We start from the raw sequence: 14120 nt of genomic DNA, 5'->3' as shown, positions 1-14120 counted from the left end.
GAGCTGAAAAGCTGAGGTATAGCACCCAGGCCCAGAATTCAAGCCCCACAACTGACCAAAAGCAAAACAAAAAACAAACTGGAAGTAGAGCTGTGGCTCAAAGTAGTAGAGTGCTAGCCTTGAGCAAAAAAGTTCAGAGACAGCACCCAGGCCTGAGTTCAAGCCCCACAACTAACAAAAAATAAAAGTACAGACCTATTTCCATCAAGATTTGTTTATACTTAAGAATAGATCAAAAAGAAAAAACAGATCTAAAGGGGTATGTTTCCAAATTTGAACTTTGAAGCTCTTTGTTTGCTTGGCCAGATTTATTTATGAATTTTTTTTGGGGGGGGGGGAGGTCTGGTCGTGGGGCCTGAACTCTGGGCCTGGGCGCTGTCCCTTAGCTCTTCAGCTCAAGGTTAGCACTCTACCACTTGAGCCACAGTGCCACTTCCGGCTTTTTTCTTATGTGGTGCTGAGGAATCGAACCCAGGGCCTCATGCATGCAAGGCAAGCACTCTACCACTGAGCCACTTTCCCAGCCCCTATTTATGAATTTTTAAAAAAATAAAAAACATTAGAAAGTACTGTTTTTAATTGTTAAAGTTACACAATGTTTATGAATAGAATTTGTGGACCTAGAGGTATGCCTCAATTGGTAAAGTACCAGCTGTGAATAAAAAAGCCACTCACGGCTCTTAAATTCAAGCCCAAGTACTTTTATCAAACAAAGAATAGAATTTTGTATCTGAGTTACGCTTGGAAGAAATGTCTGGTGACATTTTTGAGTGGACAACTAAGATACTGTTACTTAGTCAATAAAGTACAAAGATGCTGCTAACCATCCTGCATGCACAGGACAGCCTCCACAGCAATTACCCAGCCCCAAAGTGTTGAAGGTGGAGAGTGTGTGGTCTAAATATATTCAAAATAGAAGAAAGAAGAGAAATACTAGCATTACAATTGGAGACATTAACCATACCAGCCTTTAACAGAATCCTAAGTATATGTGCTTAGTGTTAAGATTATTAAAGACAGTATAGAGGCATGGCTCAGTTGATAAAGTGCTAGCCAGTGAGAGAAAGTGTCATCTACTAAGTTCAAATCCCACTCCGATTAAAAAAAAGAGATTATTTAAAAAAACAAACCCATAATGTTTAGAGTTCACTGTAACATGTATATTAGCATGTTGGATTTTTTAATGCTTTTTTTAGGTACATAATAATTATACATTTCAGTAAGGTTAAGGTTGCTTTTCCACCATCCTATATGGCAAGTGTTGCTGGAATACAAATCTAGTTTTAGCCTTTTATATCTTGGCTCATTTTCATGGAATTAGAGGTAAAACTCTGAGAGCTATAGCAAGGGTTGAGGAGTTGTATCAAAGATGTTGCTTTGGGGACAAAAGCTAAATCTCAACTGCCCTTTGTGCAGTTAGTACAAAAGAATAGTTACTAATTCTCTCATTTTAAACCAGTTTTAATTTGCAATATAAACCATTCCCATAAAGTTTTCATTCTTAGTAAAGGTTACTTAGAAAGCACATGTGTCAGAGGAAATGTGATTCCCTAAATATTAAGTAAGCCATTAAAAATAATTTAATCTTAGCTGGACTATTAGATCAGAGGCAGAAAGAAGCATAGGGAGTTAAAGACCAGCCTGGGCTACATAGCAGGACTCTGTCTCAAAAAAAAAAAAAAAAAAATTTCAAATCAGTCATACTTTTTCAATTTTAAAGGGATCAATCCCAGAGTTAGAAATCGTGGCTTTGGTATGTAATGCCCCCAAAGAACACCATTGCCCACTGTGTTTAAATGGTCATAGTTTAAAAATAATACCTTTGGGTGTCATTTAACATTTCTAAAAATGGAAGCCTGGGGAGGCATATGATTTAACTGTTGCTAGTGGTTCAAGTGGAAATAGAATATAGGTTTCCTGAAGTTTTTCTCCTTGTATATTTGGTCACGTGCCAAGGTCTGACCTTCATTCTGCAGTTTTTAATTCATGTTCTGCCATACGATGAGTTCAAACTACATAAGTCCACCTGAATATTTCATATTAGGATTATTCCTTTCTAATATTTCATATTAGGATTATTCCCTTTGTATACCCAAAGCAGCTATAATGTCTTGAGTTAGTTTTTTACATAAATTAGTAGCCTGTGAGCTTTTGCAATAACTACGCCTGTTCTGAAAATCCTGAACTCCTGTATGGGCCATTGTGTTTGAAAAACACACAGGGTACATACCAAGGTTGCTTTTTGAAGACCTGAGACCCTGTGGCTCTGGAGGAATTTGTAGAATCCCAAACAGATGTTTTCCACCTGTAATGCCTTTATATTTTATGACATTTACTTTCTGAGTAAAAACTCAGAAAGCAAAAATCAGTTTCAACAGGAAAACAGGGCCTTGCTGAAGTCTCATAGGCATGTTGGAATGTAACTGCAAGCCTTGGGTAGAAGAACAGCAGCCCTAAATGAAAGCAGGTCCTGTCCCGGAAGTTCTGAGAGTCTTCTGCCCCCGTTACTAAAGCCACAAGGATGGAATGTGGGCAGGGTTCTCAGGGGCAAATCATGGTAGGGTGGGGATTATGCCCAAATGCAACTTTCCAAAAGCTTTTTTTTCCCAAATGCTTTTGTTGTTTCTTTTTCTTTTTATGCCAGTCCTGAGCCTTGAACTCAGGGCCTGGGCACTGTCCCTGAGCTTTTTTGCTCAAGATTAGTGCACTACCACTAGAACCACAGCTCCACTTCTGGCTTTTTGGTGGCTAATTGGAGAGAAGAGTCTCAGACTTTCTCTCAGGGCTGACTTCAAAGAGTGATCCTCAGATCTCAGCCCCCTAAATAGAATTTCAGGTGTGAGCCACCAGGGCCCTCCCCAGGGTGGGGAAAATTTTTCTCACAATGTATTGTTGCAAGAAATTGAGACTGCATTTCCCCTCAGGACTGTAACCTTGGCTTTTCCTGCTGTCTACCTCTAGTCATAACTACAGATGCATTCCTGGTAATTTTGGCATCACTGGCTGCCCATCAGACCTTCACCTCACTTTTCCAAATGAAAGGGAAGAAACTGAAAATAACAGGGCAGAAGAATTTGGATTGTATGGAAGTGGTGCTGTGGCTCAAGCGATAGAGTGCTAGCCTTGAGCTGAAGAGCGCAGGGACAGCGCCCAAGCCCAGAGTTCAAGCCCCACAACCGACCACAAAAAAAAAAAAAAAAAAAAAAGAATTTAGACTCTAGATTCTTCCACCTCCATTTCTTGTGCCTATGGCATTTTGTTTTGAACGTAGAATAATTTATTTCAACTTGCCAATAAGTTGTCAACTTTCCATTTATCAGTCATTTTCATGCATACTAAGGCCAGGCCTTCAGCAACTTTGGTACAGTTCCTTAGTGACTCCCCTCCAGAATGTGTTCATTCCGAGGCAATGGTAGGGAAATTCCCTTAGCAGACCAGCATGTTATCTCAAACTAGCCCCACCTCTCTGTGTGTGTGTGTGTGTGTGTGTGTGTGTGTGTCCCCTCCCCCTCCCCCCTCTATTAGTCATTGTGCTATACTGTCTGTCATTAAGTAAAAGAATGTTTCTTTTACTGAAGAATTCCTAAAGAAGAGCTCTTCAAGGGAATCAGTGAATTGCAGGCACGGATTATAGAAAAGCTGAGCGGAAAGTTGAGCGTCTGCGTTTTTTAGAGAAGTCCGTTTTGATGGTCTCCAGCCTGGCCTGCTGGGAGCAGCTGGAGCCAGCGCGGATCCCTTGCCAGTACTGGGAGTGGGAACAGCACTGCTGGAGGGGAGGGAGGCCTGTTGCCAGGCGGAGAGGCTGCACTCAGGACTTGGCATTCTATAGTCTTCTGAAGGCTCCATGAGTAACATCATAGGGGCTGTTATCAGTGGTCTGGCCTCAGAGGTTTCCCTTGCTTCTCAATGTTATAGATGGAGGGGGACGGGTTAGTGTTGCCCCTACAGGATTAAAGGAAAGAAAAGGCGTAAAACGTCTTCTAGGGAATAACGAGAACCCCTTGCTTCACACCCTCCATTCACGTGAGCTCACGAACCACTGAGAGGGAAGCCTCCGGGGTCCTAGAGTAGATCGCCGAGCGCTCGGGGATTCCGTCGGCCTCTCTAGGCCGGCGGCGGCGCTCCATTTCTTAGTCCGTGGGGGTAATCACAGTTTTCCAGGTGAGTTACCTCTTAACTTTGCCATAGGGTTTTGCTTGGCGTTAGGGGGAGAAGCCATGGTACCGTTCCAGGTTGCCCCAGTCCTGTCCTTTCTCTCCCCTCGCCCCCCTTCTCTCTCTCCTGTCCCCTCCCATCCCCTTGCTGGCGTTACTGCCCTTTTTTTCTTATCCTCCCTTTGTATCTCTCTTTTTTCTCCTCCCTAGCCTCCATTACATTTTCCTTCCCTTCCGTTCTTCTGATTCCCTCCCCACGACTTCCCCCTCAGAGACCCTGGGAGAAGGAGAAACTGGGCCAGTCATTTGGGTCTAATCTCAGATTCTCCCAGGCTGGCAAGACCCTTAGTCTCAGAAACGACCTTGACTCCTTTTTCTATTCAGATACTCATTTCTATTGGTCTTGTGTCTTCTGCTCTCGCTCTGGCATTGTTGTTTTGTTTGTCTGTTTGGGGCAGAAGTTACAGGATTGGGGATAGGAAGACCACAGAGGTGAAATACTATTTTCATCACAATAAAAGTGTATACTGTCAACATTTCTAAAACTATTTGTAGCATGAAAAAGGCAGAGATAGTTATTGGAGATATGGATGGATGGATAACATTTGAAGTCAAAATTAAGTTTATGCACAGGTGGTAAAAGAGTGTCATTAGTGTACCAAGTTCTCCATTGATCTGCTGCATAATGACAATATGGGCTGGTGGGACTCAGTGAAAGGTTTACTCTGTTACAGTTACAGAGAAGACAAAGCTTCCCTGTTGCTGAGATACTGTTGGTAATAGCAACAACAGCAACTGCAATTGTGGCACTATAAAGAGCATTTCTCTTATTGTCTGCATGTCTTTTCAGTTCAAGTAATGGAAAACATATCTGCCAGTGTTATAGTCATTTTTTTCACATTTATTTGTTAAATTTCTGTTTCTTTTGCCAATTGTATTCCCATGCTCATTCATCTACCAAAATGGCAAATCTCTTCCATTTCTGTTGTTTTAAACATATTTTTAATATTAAAAAGTCTTCAAAGTAGGAGGTATACATTTTTGTTTAAGACTATGGCTCAAATCTAGGACCTGATGTATGGCAGGCAAGCAGTCTACCATTGAGTTATATCACAGCCTCTGTGTGTATATAAAATTGTATTTATATACATATAGATTAATTTTTATTTCTCATATTCAGATTCTCTCTTATGTACTTTACTAGACAACATGGAAAGAGTCTTTGGGGCCAGATGTTTATTGTTATGTAATTTTACTCTGTCTTGGTCCAGGGTGAATGAAAACATAGGAATCCCATATGATTTGTGCGTCCTAGGATTATTTAGCATGATATTTTTTAGAAGTCTGTATCACATTTTAATCCCTTGCCAGCAGAGGATAAAGTATATTTCTAAAATCTTTATTTCAGGAATCAAGACCAGAGTTGTGAACCAAGTATTGACTTTGAAGGAAAGATTCTTGTAAGAATGGACCCACACATCTCTAGCATACATGAGGATTCTTTACAGATTCCTGAGTATGGAAAAGTCCCTCAATATGAGAAACAGTTAGAAAAGCAGGAGAGTAGGCCCATAGAAGAAAAAAAGTATAAGTGCAATGAGTGTGGAAAAAAGTTTGCCCAGAGTTCAGGCTTAGTTCGACATCAGAGAATCCACACTGGAGAGAAACCTTATGCATGTGATCACTGTGGAAAAGCATTCAGTGTGCGCTCAACCCTCACTGTGCATGAAAGAATCCACACTGGGGAGAAGCCTTATGCTTGTAATGAGTGTAAGAAAGCCTTCAGTGTCAGGGCACACCTGATTATACATCAGAGAATCCACAATGGAGAGAAGCCCTATGACTGCAATGAGTGTGGCAAAGCATTTAGCGTGAGCTCAGACCTTATCAAACATCAGAGGATCCATACTGGTGAGAAACCATATGAGTGTGATGAGTGTGGGAAAGCTTTCAGCGTGAGCTCAGCCCTCATCAAACATCAGAGAATCCACACAGGAGAGAAACCATATGAATGTAAAGTGTGTGGAAAAGCCTTCTATGTGAACTCAGCTCTGATTAATCATCAGAGGATTCACTCTGGAGAAAAGCCCTATGAGTGTGGAGAGTGTGGAAAAGCATTCAGTCAGATCTCAACCCTTATCCATCACCAGAGAATCCATACTGGAGAAAAACCATACGAGTGTGATGAGTGTGGGAAAGCTTTCCGAGGAAGCTCTAATCTTATCAAACACCAGAAAATACATACCAAAGAAAAGTGTCACCAGTGATGAATGAGTGAAGACATTCTAGAGAGCTTTTGGTGCCTCAAAAGAAGAGTATGAATGACTTTTTTAAAGTGCCTTGATTGACTCTTCCTGGGGATACTAGAGAAGTATGAAGTCACAGAAATCAGATCCATCAGCATAGTGTAAGGCTCTGAAATCATGTCTGCTTAGGTGCAAGTTTATAACTCATAAGGTAAAACTTTAAAAATCATAATTCCATAATGAAGTTTATATTGGTTTAGTAAGAATGGAGTTTAATTAAATATTTTGTTTCTCTAATTATAAGGGACCTATTACTAGAAAGGTTGACTTTCTCTTTTTTTTTTTTCAAATTTTTTATTGTGATTAAGTGGTTACATAATTTCCCAAATTTCACAGTATTGTGGGATAGTGATGCTTAGTTAAAGTCACAAATGGAGTTTAATTAAATATTTTGTTTAATTATAAGAGACCGATTACTAGAAAGGTAGACTATCTCTTTAGGTAGATATTTCATGTGTGTGTGTGTGTGTGTGTGTGTGTGTGTGTCATATATATATATATATATATATATATGTTACTGAGTATTGAACCAGGAGCCTTGTGCCTTTTAGGCAAGCACTCTGCCACTGAACTACACCCCAGCCCATAGGTAGATAATTCTTTATGATTGTTCTTGCTTAAAAAAGCCCTAAGTAGTTAAGCACCTATAGCTCATGCCTATAATCCTAACACTCAGATCTTAGGCTGAGATCTGGAAGAACATGATTCAAGGCCATCCTAGGCAGAAAAGTTTGCTAGACTATATCGCCACAATAACTAGCAAGATGTGAATCAACTGGTAGAATGTCAGGCCCTAAGTTCAAACCCCAATACTACCTCTAAGGAAAGGAGCAGAGGGGAGGAGAAGTGAGGAGAAAGGAAGAGAAGGGAGAGGAAGGGAGGAGAAAGGGAAAGGAAGATAGGGGAAGGGAAAGGAAGGGAAGGGAGAAAGAGAGAATGAAAGAGACAGAAAGAAAGACAAGAGAGAGGAAGGGAGGAAAAAAGAGAGAGGGAGGGAGGGAAGGAGAAAGAAAGAGGGAGAAAGGAAGGAGAAAAAGGAGAGGCAAGAAGGAGAAAGAAAGAGAAAAGAAAAAGCCTTCAGTCTTTGCTGATCAAAGTAAGCCCCTAAACTTGACTGAGATTCCTGAACCAAAACAAAGGAAAAACAATCTCCCAAGGAGTTTCTTGGCAGGGGCTTCTAACTTCTCACCCTTGGTCTTCAGTGTTTCTCTTAACTGCAATGTGGCACATTCAAAGGCTTATAGCTATGAGAATGGGACAAGCTTGGAGAGTGGTTTTTGAATTGGGGTTTGCCTTGGGTTTTAAGGCAACTTTCAAGGAAATTATGTGAAGAATCACACCTAACATCAACTCAGAGAGCTTTTGTCTGAGGGATGATAAAAAGTTAATGAACTTAAGTTAGAAAATGTTTTTGTTGTTTGGTGAGAATCTCAGTAGAGCTGCCTAAAGGTCCATACCCTAATTTCTTGCCCCTGATCCTCTCTACGTATATGTAGGAGAGAAGTCTTGACTTTAAAATTACTTGGTTCATGTTTTCCTGTTTTAACTAATTTCTTACTTCTAGTTAACAGACCTGAAATTCTTTTGAGAGTTGAAAGTTAACTCACTTAAGATGAGTACTCATTGGTAGAAATTATTGCAGATTGATGGATAAGTAGGAAAGAACACTCTGAGAAGGTGAAATGATGTTCACTTTTGGAGGAGGGCTCCATGTTACAGAGATGCACAATTTATTCTGAATTCTGTCAGCACTTCAGGCTTGCCAGCTGTAAGGCACACTTGCTCTATAAAGTTTCTGGCATTGGTAGAATGCTGGCCATCGCATCCAAGGAACTTTAAGCCTAGATATAAAGACAGAAGGGGTCAAAGTCCTAAAACTCCCAAGTTTTTTTGTTTATCTCTCTTGGAGTGCTGGAAATTAAACCTAGGACCTCGTATATGTTAAGCAAGTGCTCTATCACTTAGCTACATTTCCAGCTGAGCTCACGTTGAAGAAATAGAACCTCACTCACTAATCATGTTAGAGAACATAATGCACACACACTTATGAGCAGAAAGTGAAGGTCTTCAGCAAAACACCAACAAATTGTCTCTGCTGTGCTAGGGTGAAATTGTGATTTCCTCTGCTCTGCTTCCTGCCTTTGGTAATTAATTGAAGGAGACTATGACTCTTTGAGGCTATGAGGCTATGCCATCGCTCCATTTCTTTGGTGCTGTTATCAGTGCTTCTAGTGTTTACCTTTCTTACCCCTGATATCTTGGTTTGTTTCTAGGATAGAAGTTTGCAGAGTGCTTTGGATAAAAATAGCCTTCAAGGATCATCATTGAAATAATGTCATATCCTACCCTAAATCAACAGAATTGTAAATATAAAACAGTGAATGGTAAGTATTCTGAAGACTTTGAAAGAGCAAAAAAACATTTTACTGAAAAGGTTAGTGTGAATATAAGACTGAGCCTTATACCAGGTACTAGTAATACAAAAATAAATGAAATAACACTCTACTCTAGGGGAACTTACAGTCTATTTGGGGACAAGAGAATAGAATTGACTAGAGAATAGAATAGAAGAGTAGAGTAGAAAGAATAGAAAGAAAAACGGAGAGAAGAGAAAGAGTAGACTTGATTTATATGAACATAATTCCTGGTGGCTCAACTCTTGGCAGATCAGCTCAGCTCTTGGCACTACCTTCTCTCCTATTTCAAAAGTATCTTGGCTTTTCTTGGCCCTGTACATTTTCCTATAAATTTTAGAATCAACCTTCAAAAATATAATATATGAGGATCATGGATCAAATCCAGCTCAAACAGGAGGTTCCATGAAGGTCTTATCTTCAATTAATCACCAAAAAAACCCAGAAATAGTGCTGAGCTTAAGTGGCAGGGTGTTAGCCTTGAGCAAAAGGAGCCCAGGGACAGTGACCATGCCCAGAGTTCAAGCTCCAGGGCTGGCAAAAAAAAATTATATATGATGTGTAGAGAGAGAGTGAGAAAGATAGATTTTTTAATTAAGATGGTATTCATTTTTTACATTAATCAAGGAAGTGGCGCTGTGGCTCAAGTGGTAGAGCACTCGCTTTGAGCTGAAGAGCTGAGGGACAGCGCCCAGGCCCAGAGTTCAAGCCCCACAACCAACCAAAAAAAAAAAGAAAGAAGAAAATCAACATTTTAGCAAGTCTTCCATTCTGTAAACATGGTATAGCTTTTCATTTCTTTAGGATCTTAAAAAAAAAAAATCCTAGCACTATTTTATTGTCTTCTGAGTAGATGTTTCCAATATTTTTGTTAATTTTATTTCTATTTGATAATTTTCCATGTGTGTAAACACAGTGGTCTCTTTGTTTTTATATATTGACTCTGTATCTGTATCTAACCTACTATAGATGGTAAATTTCTCTCTCTCTCTTTTTTTTTTTTTTTGTCGGTCATGGGGCTTGAACTCTGGGCCTGGGCGCTGTCCCTGCACTTTTTAGCTCAAGGTTAGCATTCTACCACAGTGCTACTTCCTGTTTTCTGGTGGTTTATTGGAGATAAGAGTCTCATGGACTTTCCTGCCTGGGCTGTCTTTGAACCGTGATCCTCAGATCTCAGCCTCCTGAGTAGCTAGGATTACGGGCATGAGCCACCAGTAACCAGCAGTAAATTTCTCTTTTCAGAGATATATTAAGACAGTTAAACAATGAAGTTGATTTGAAGGTTCTAGCAACTAAGAAGTCATCTAACTTGCCTGCAATTTCTACAAAAAAGAAAGGAAATATAACAGATATTTGCTTGGATTCCTTTCCAACTTTCAAATTTTTATAATCTCTCCAAATACATAATAAAGTACTTTGTTAATGTGAGGGCCTTTTCTTTGGTCTACTGTTCTCCATATTACATTCATAGAGGATCTTGAATTCATATTGAATCTCTACCTTCTATTTGCTTTTATTAGTACTATTACTACCAATAACTATCATTTGATATGAACTGCTCTGTTCCAGGTATTTTTCCTGACTAAATGTTCAGATACAGAGAAAAGAATAAACAAAAGGTAATGCTCTATAAACTCATTTTGAGAATGTTAACAAAAAAGAACAGGAAAACAACCCAAGGAAAGCAGAAAAAAGAGCCGAGAGCATGGTGGCACACACCTGTAATCCCAGTACAGAGGAAACTGAGATAGGAGAATCACCAGTGAAAACCAGCCTAAGTTACATAGTGAAACCCTGTCTCAAAAAACATAACACAAAATAAAAAATATTAAAAGCATAAATTAATGAAAAGACAAACATGGAATTATATAAAGCTCTCACCTATAAAGATTTGTATTTCAGGTTGACTCTGTAGACTATTCTCTTGTATGCTCCATTTGAATCCCCCTTTCTGCCTTTAAGAAAAAGAAGCCAGTTGTGTGATTCACCTGTTCTTTCAGGTAATGACTTCTGGCCTCAATAACTCACCTATTCTTTCAGGTAATAAATTCTGGAATCTGTATCAAAACTTTCTGGAAGAAGCTCAACTCAGAGGATGATGCCAAGGGAACTAAATAAGAAAACTTTTAGCAGCCCCACATTGAATAAATCTAAATAATTTACCCAAGGCACCTCTTTTGAGTTAGCAGATATATTGACTCAAGCTAAAGAAAATATTTTTATCTGATAAAGGGACTTAGGCATCTCAGAATTGTAAAACTTAACCCTGCTGGTGCTGGTAGACACCCTCCATTCATTTTGAACAAATTTTTCAGCTTCAACTGTCATAAAAGAAGCAGCCTCTCACTGTAAGTAATAAGCTCTGCCACATCAGAAACTGACTTAAGCATCTGTATATCCAAACTGAAGGAGAGCCCTGAAGATACTTAGAGATACTGAAGGCCCTTGAGTGAATATGATTATTTCACCAAACAAGACAGAAGCCTTCCTAGGAAAATATCCCATGAAAATAGAATGTTACAAAACCTTCAGATTACTGCAATGATCTTGTCAAAATCATAGAACTCTTGTGGATATCTTCAGTGTGAGGGTCTTCTGCATGGACTCCAGTTTCACTAAGCATGAGCAGGTTTGTTTTAGACAGGGGCCTTATCTATGTCATTAGTCTTATCCATGTCATTAGCCTTGAAGTACTATGTTAAATACTACCAAATCTGCACTGGCAAAAATAAAACCTATGTGTGTGAAGAGTGTAGTAAAAGAGTCCATTGTAGTTCATACCCACATGTGGTAATTTAAGGATGCTATGGAAAGTATTTGGAAACCAGCACTTATCAGAAGAAAATCTGCAAATGTAAAAACATGGGAGGGCTGTCATTAAAAGCTCAATCTATCCATCAGAAAAACTACACTGGAATAAAACTCTACTCCTGTGACTCCTGTACCAAATCTTACAATGTTCATCCAGTGCTTCAAGGCCATCAGAAGTCTACATGGGGGAAAAGCTATTTATTTATTTATTATTTATTTATTTATTTATTTTTGCCAGTCCTGAAGCTTGAACTCAGGGCCTGAGTACTGTCCCTGGGCTTCTTTTAACTCAAGACTAGTGCTCTACCAGTAGAGCCACAGTGGCACTTCCAGTTTTATTATTTATTCATTCATTCATTTATTTGGTAGTTTAGTGGAGATAAGTATCTCATAGACTTTCCTGGCAGGGACTAGCTTTGACCTTTGATCCTCAGATCTGTCTCTTGAGTAGTTAGGATTGCAGATATGAGCCACTGGTGACCGGCATAAAGCTCTTTTAATGTGTGAAAGCCTTCAGTCAAAGATCAGATCTTCATCAAACATCATAGTCCACACTGGGTAGAAATCTTATAGCTTATAGCTGGGTCAAATGTGTGAAGAAAAACCTTTTGACCTATTATCCCTTACCAAACATCAAATGCACAACAAAACATGAAACTCAATAATCAAGTACATACTAAAGATAAAAGATTTTTTGTTTTTGGGGCTGGGAAGGTGGCTCAGTGGTAGAGCGTTTGCCTTGCATTCATGAGGCCCTGGGTTCGATTCCTCAGCATCACATAAGCAGAAAGTAGCCGGAAGTAGCGCTGTGGTGTGCTAGCCTTGAGCTGAAGAGCTAAGGGACAGCGCTCAGACTCAGAGTTCAGGACCAACAACAACAAAAAAAGATTTCCTTGGCCATCAAGCGCCTAGCTACTGAAGAGGATCGCGGTTCAAAGCCAGCCCCGGCAGGAAAGTCCGTGAGAAAACCGGAAGTGGTGCTGTGGCTCAAGCAGTAGAGCGCTGGCCTTGAGCTGAAGAGCTGAGGGACAGCGCCCAAGCCCAGAATTCAGAATTCAAGCCCCACAACGGACCAAAAAAAAAAAAAGAAAGAAAAATGCTGAGCACCAGTGGCTTAGACCTGTAATTCCAGCTACTTAGAAGGCTGAGATCTGAAGGTCATGTTCAAAGCCAGCCCACGCAGGAAGGTCCATCAGATTCTTACCTCCAATTACAAAAAAAAAACCAAAAAGCTAGAAGTGGATCTGTAGCTCAAGTGGTAGATTGCTAGCCTTGAGTGAAAAAAGGCTAAGAGACAGCACTAAGGCCCTGAGTTCAAACTCCAGTACTGACCCCTCACCCCCGAAAAAAAGAAAAAGGAAAACATGAAGTTACTGTAACTGGTATGACTTTATGGAATTGAAGACAAGTGTTCATAGGAAAATGAGGGATTCAATTTCTGTGACATCGCTGGATGTTTATGACACAGCTTTTCATTTTCTATTGTAAAGATAGATCATTGTGACAAGTATCACAACCAGGGATAATTAAAACATTTGTCACACTGGAAGATTTTATTTGAAATTCATGATAATTAAAATACTTTTAAAAAAACTATTTTGTCTAGCTACTTTTTTTTTTTTTTTTTTTTTAAGAAAAAGGCCCAGGTATGGTGGCCTTGTAATTCTAGCCACTTAAAAGAATCAGGGTTCAAATTTAGGAAGGACACCTAACTAATTTCCCCAAGACTACTCATTGATTTGGCTATATCCAGTCATGTAGGACAGGAGTGGAAAAACTGGAATATGAGGAGATCACCTGATTGGCCTCAGAGCTGAAGTGCAGATAAGTAAGTGATGAGAGCTAAAACACGGGAACAAAGGCAAGGCATTAAAAGAGAATTTTGCTCAGACTCTGATTCATAGAGGTTCATAATCAAAGTCTTCCTAGAAATTTTATGCTCTCCCTGAGGAAATGGAAAATGGAATCCAGATCCACACTGAGAAAAGATGGGAAGGGTCTTGGTTCCCTGTAACCCAGCAAGAATTGAGAAATAATCTTCTTTTGTATGAAGAATATCCAGGCATTTTACTCAATTGGAGAAGGGGTGATAAATACCATCACTGTTGTATAGAATACACTTAAGAGAACATTTTTTTCCACTGCCTTGAAATAGTCTGTGCTGCTCATATATAGTGTCAGCCACTTTCAGCCAAATGTAAGATGGAACTCACATATTAAATGGTATGGTTCAAGTGGTAAAGTACCTGCCTAGCAAGCTCAAAGCTCTGAGTTTAAACCCCAGTACCATCAAGGGGAAAAAAGGTTCTTATTAATATCTTACTTGATATTATTACTTGATTTATTAAATCTACTGTTCACTTCTAAGTTAATATCTTCATTTCAGGACATCCTTTGCTGTCACTACTCATCTGACTAATTTATTTCAATTTGTC

At 39.6% G+C, this 14120-nt stretch overlaps 1 protein-coding gene across 3 annotated transcripts in view; it reads left to right on the top strand.

The window, feature by feature from the left end:
* The window catches only part of LOC122111072 (zinc finger protein with KRAB and SCAN domains 8-like), an 88901-nt gene that overhangs the window by 14719 nt on the left and 60062 nt on the right, over positions 1 to 14120 (top strand). Inside the window, exons 6-8 of one of the 3 annotated variants that reach the window (XR_006147986.1) lie at positions 5563 to 5614; positions 8734 to 8844; positions 10117 to 10394. Coding sequence is in view for 1 of the 3 variants with exons in the window: in XM_042683780.1 (XP_042539714.1) it covers positions 5733 to 6410 (678 nt within the window). In the remaining 2 variants the exon portion in view is untranslated. Of the gene's footprint in view, positions 1 to 5562; positions 5627 to 5732; positions 6411 to 8733; positions 8845 to 10116; positions 10395 to 14120 lie in introns of those variants that run through there. The other 2 variants (XM_042683780.1, XM_042683779.1) reach the window with 2 other exon arrangements.

The sequence above is a fragment of the Dipodomys spectabilis genome, unplaced genomic scaffold, assembly GCF_019054845.1.
Source record: "Dipodomys spectabilis isolate Male_0828 unplaced genomic scaffold, ASM1905484v1 ptg000085l, whole genome shotgun sequence".
NCBI classification, from domain to species: Eukaryota; Metazoa; Chordata; class Mammalia; order Rodentia; family Heteromyidae; genus Dipodomys; species Dipodomys spectabilis.
This window is presented reverse-complemented; position numbering and strand designations above follow the sequence as displayed.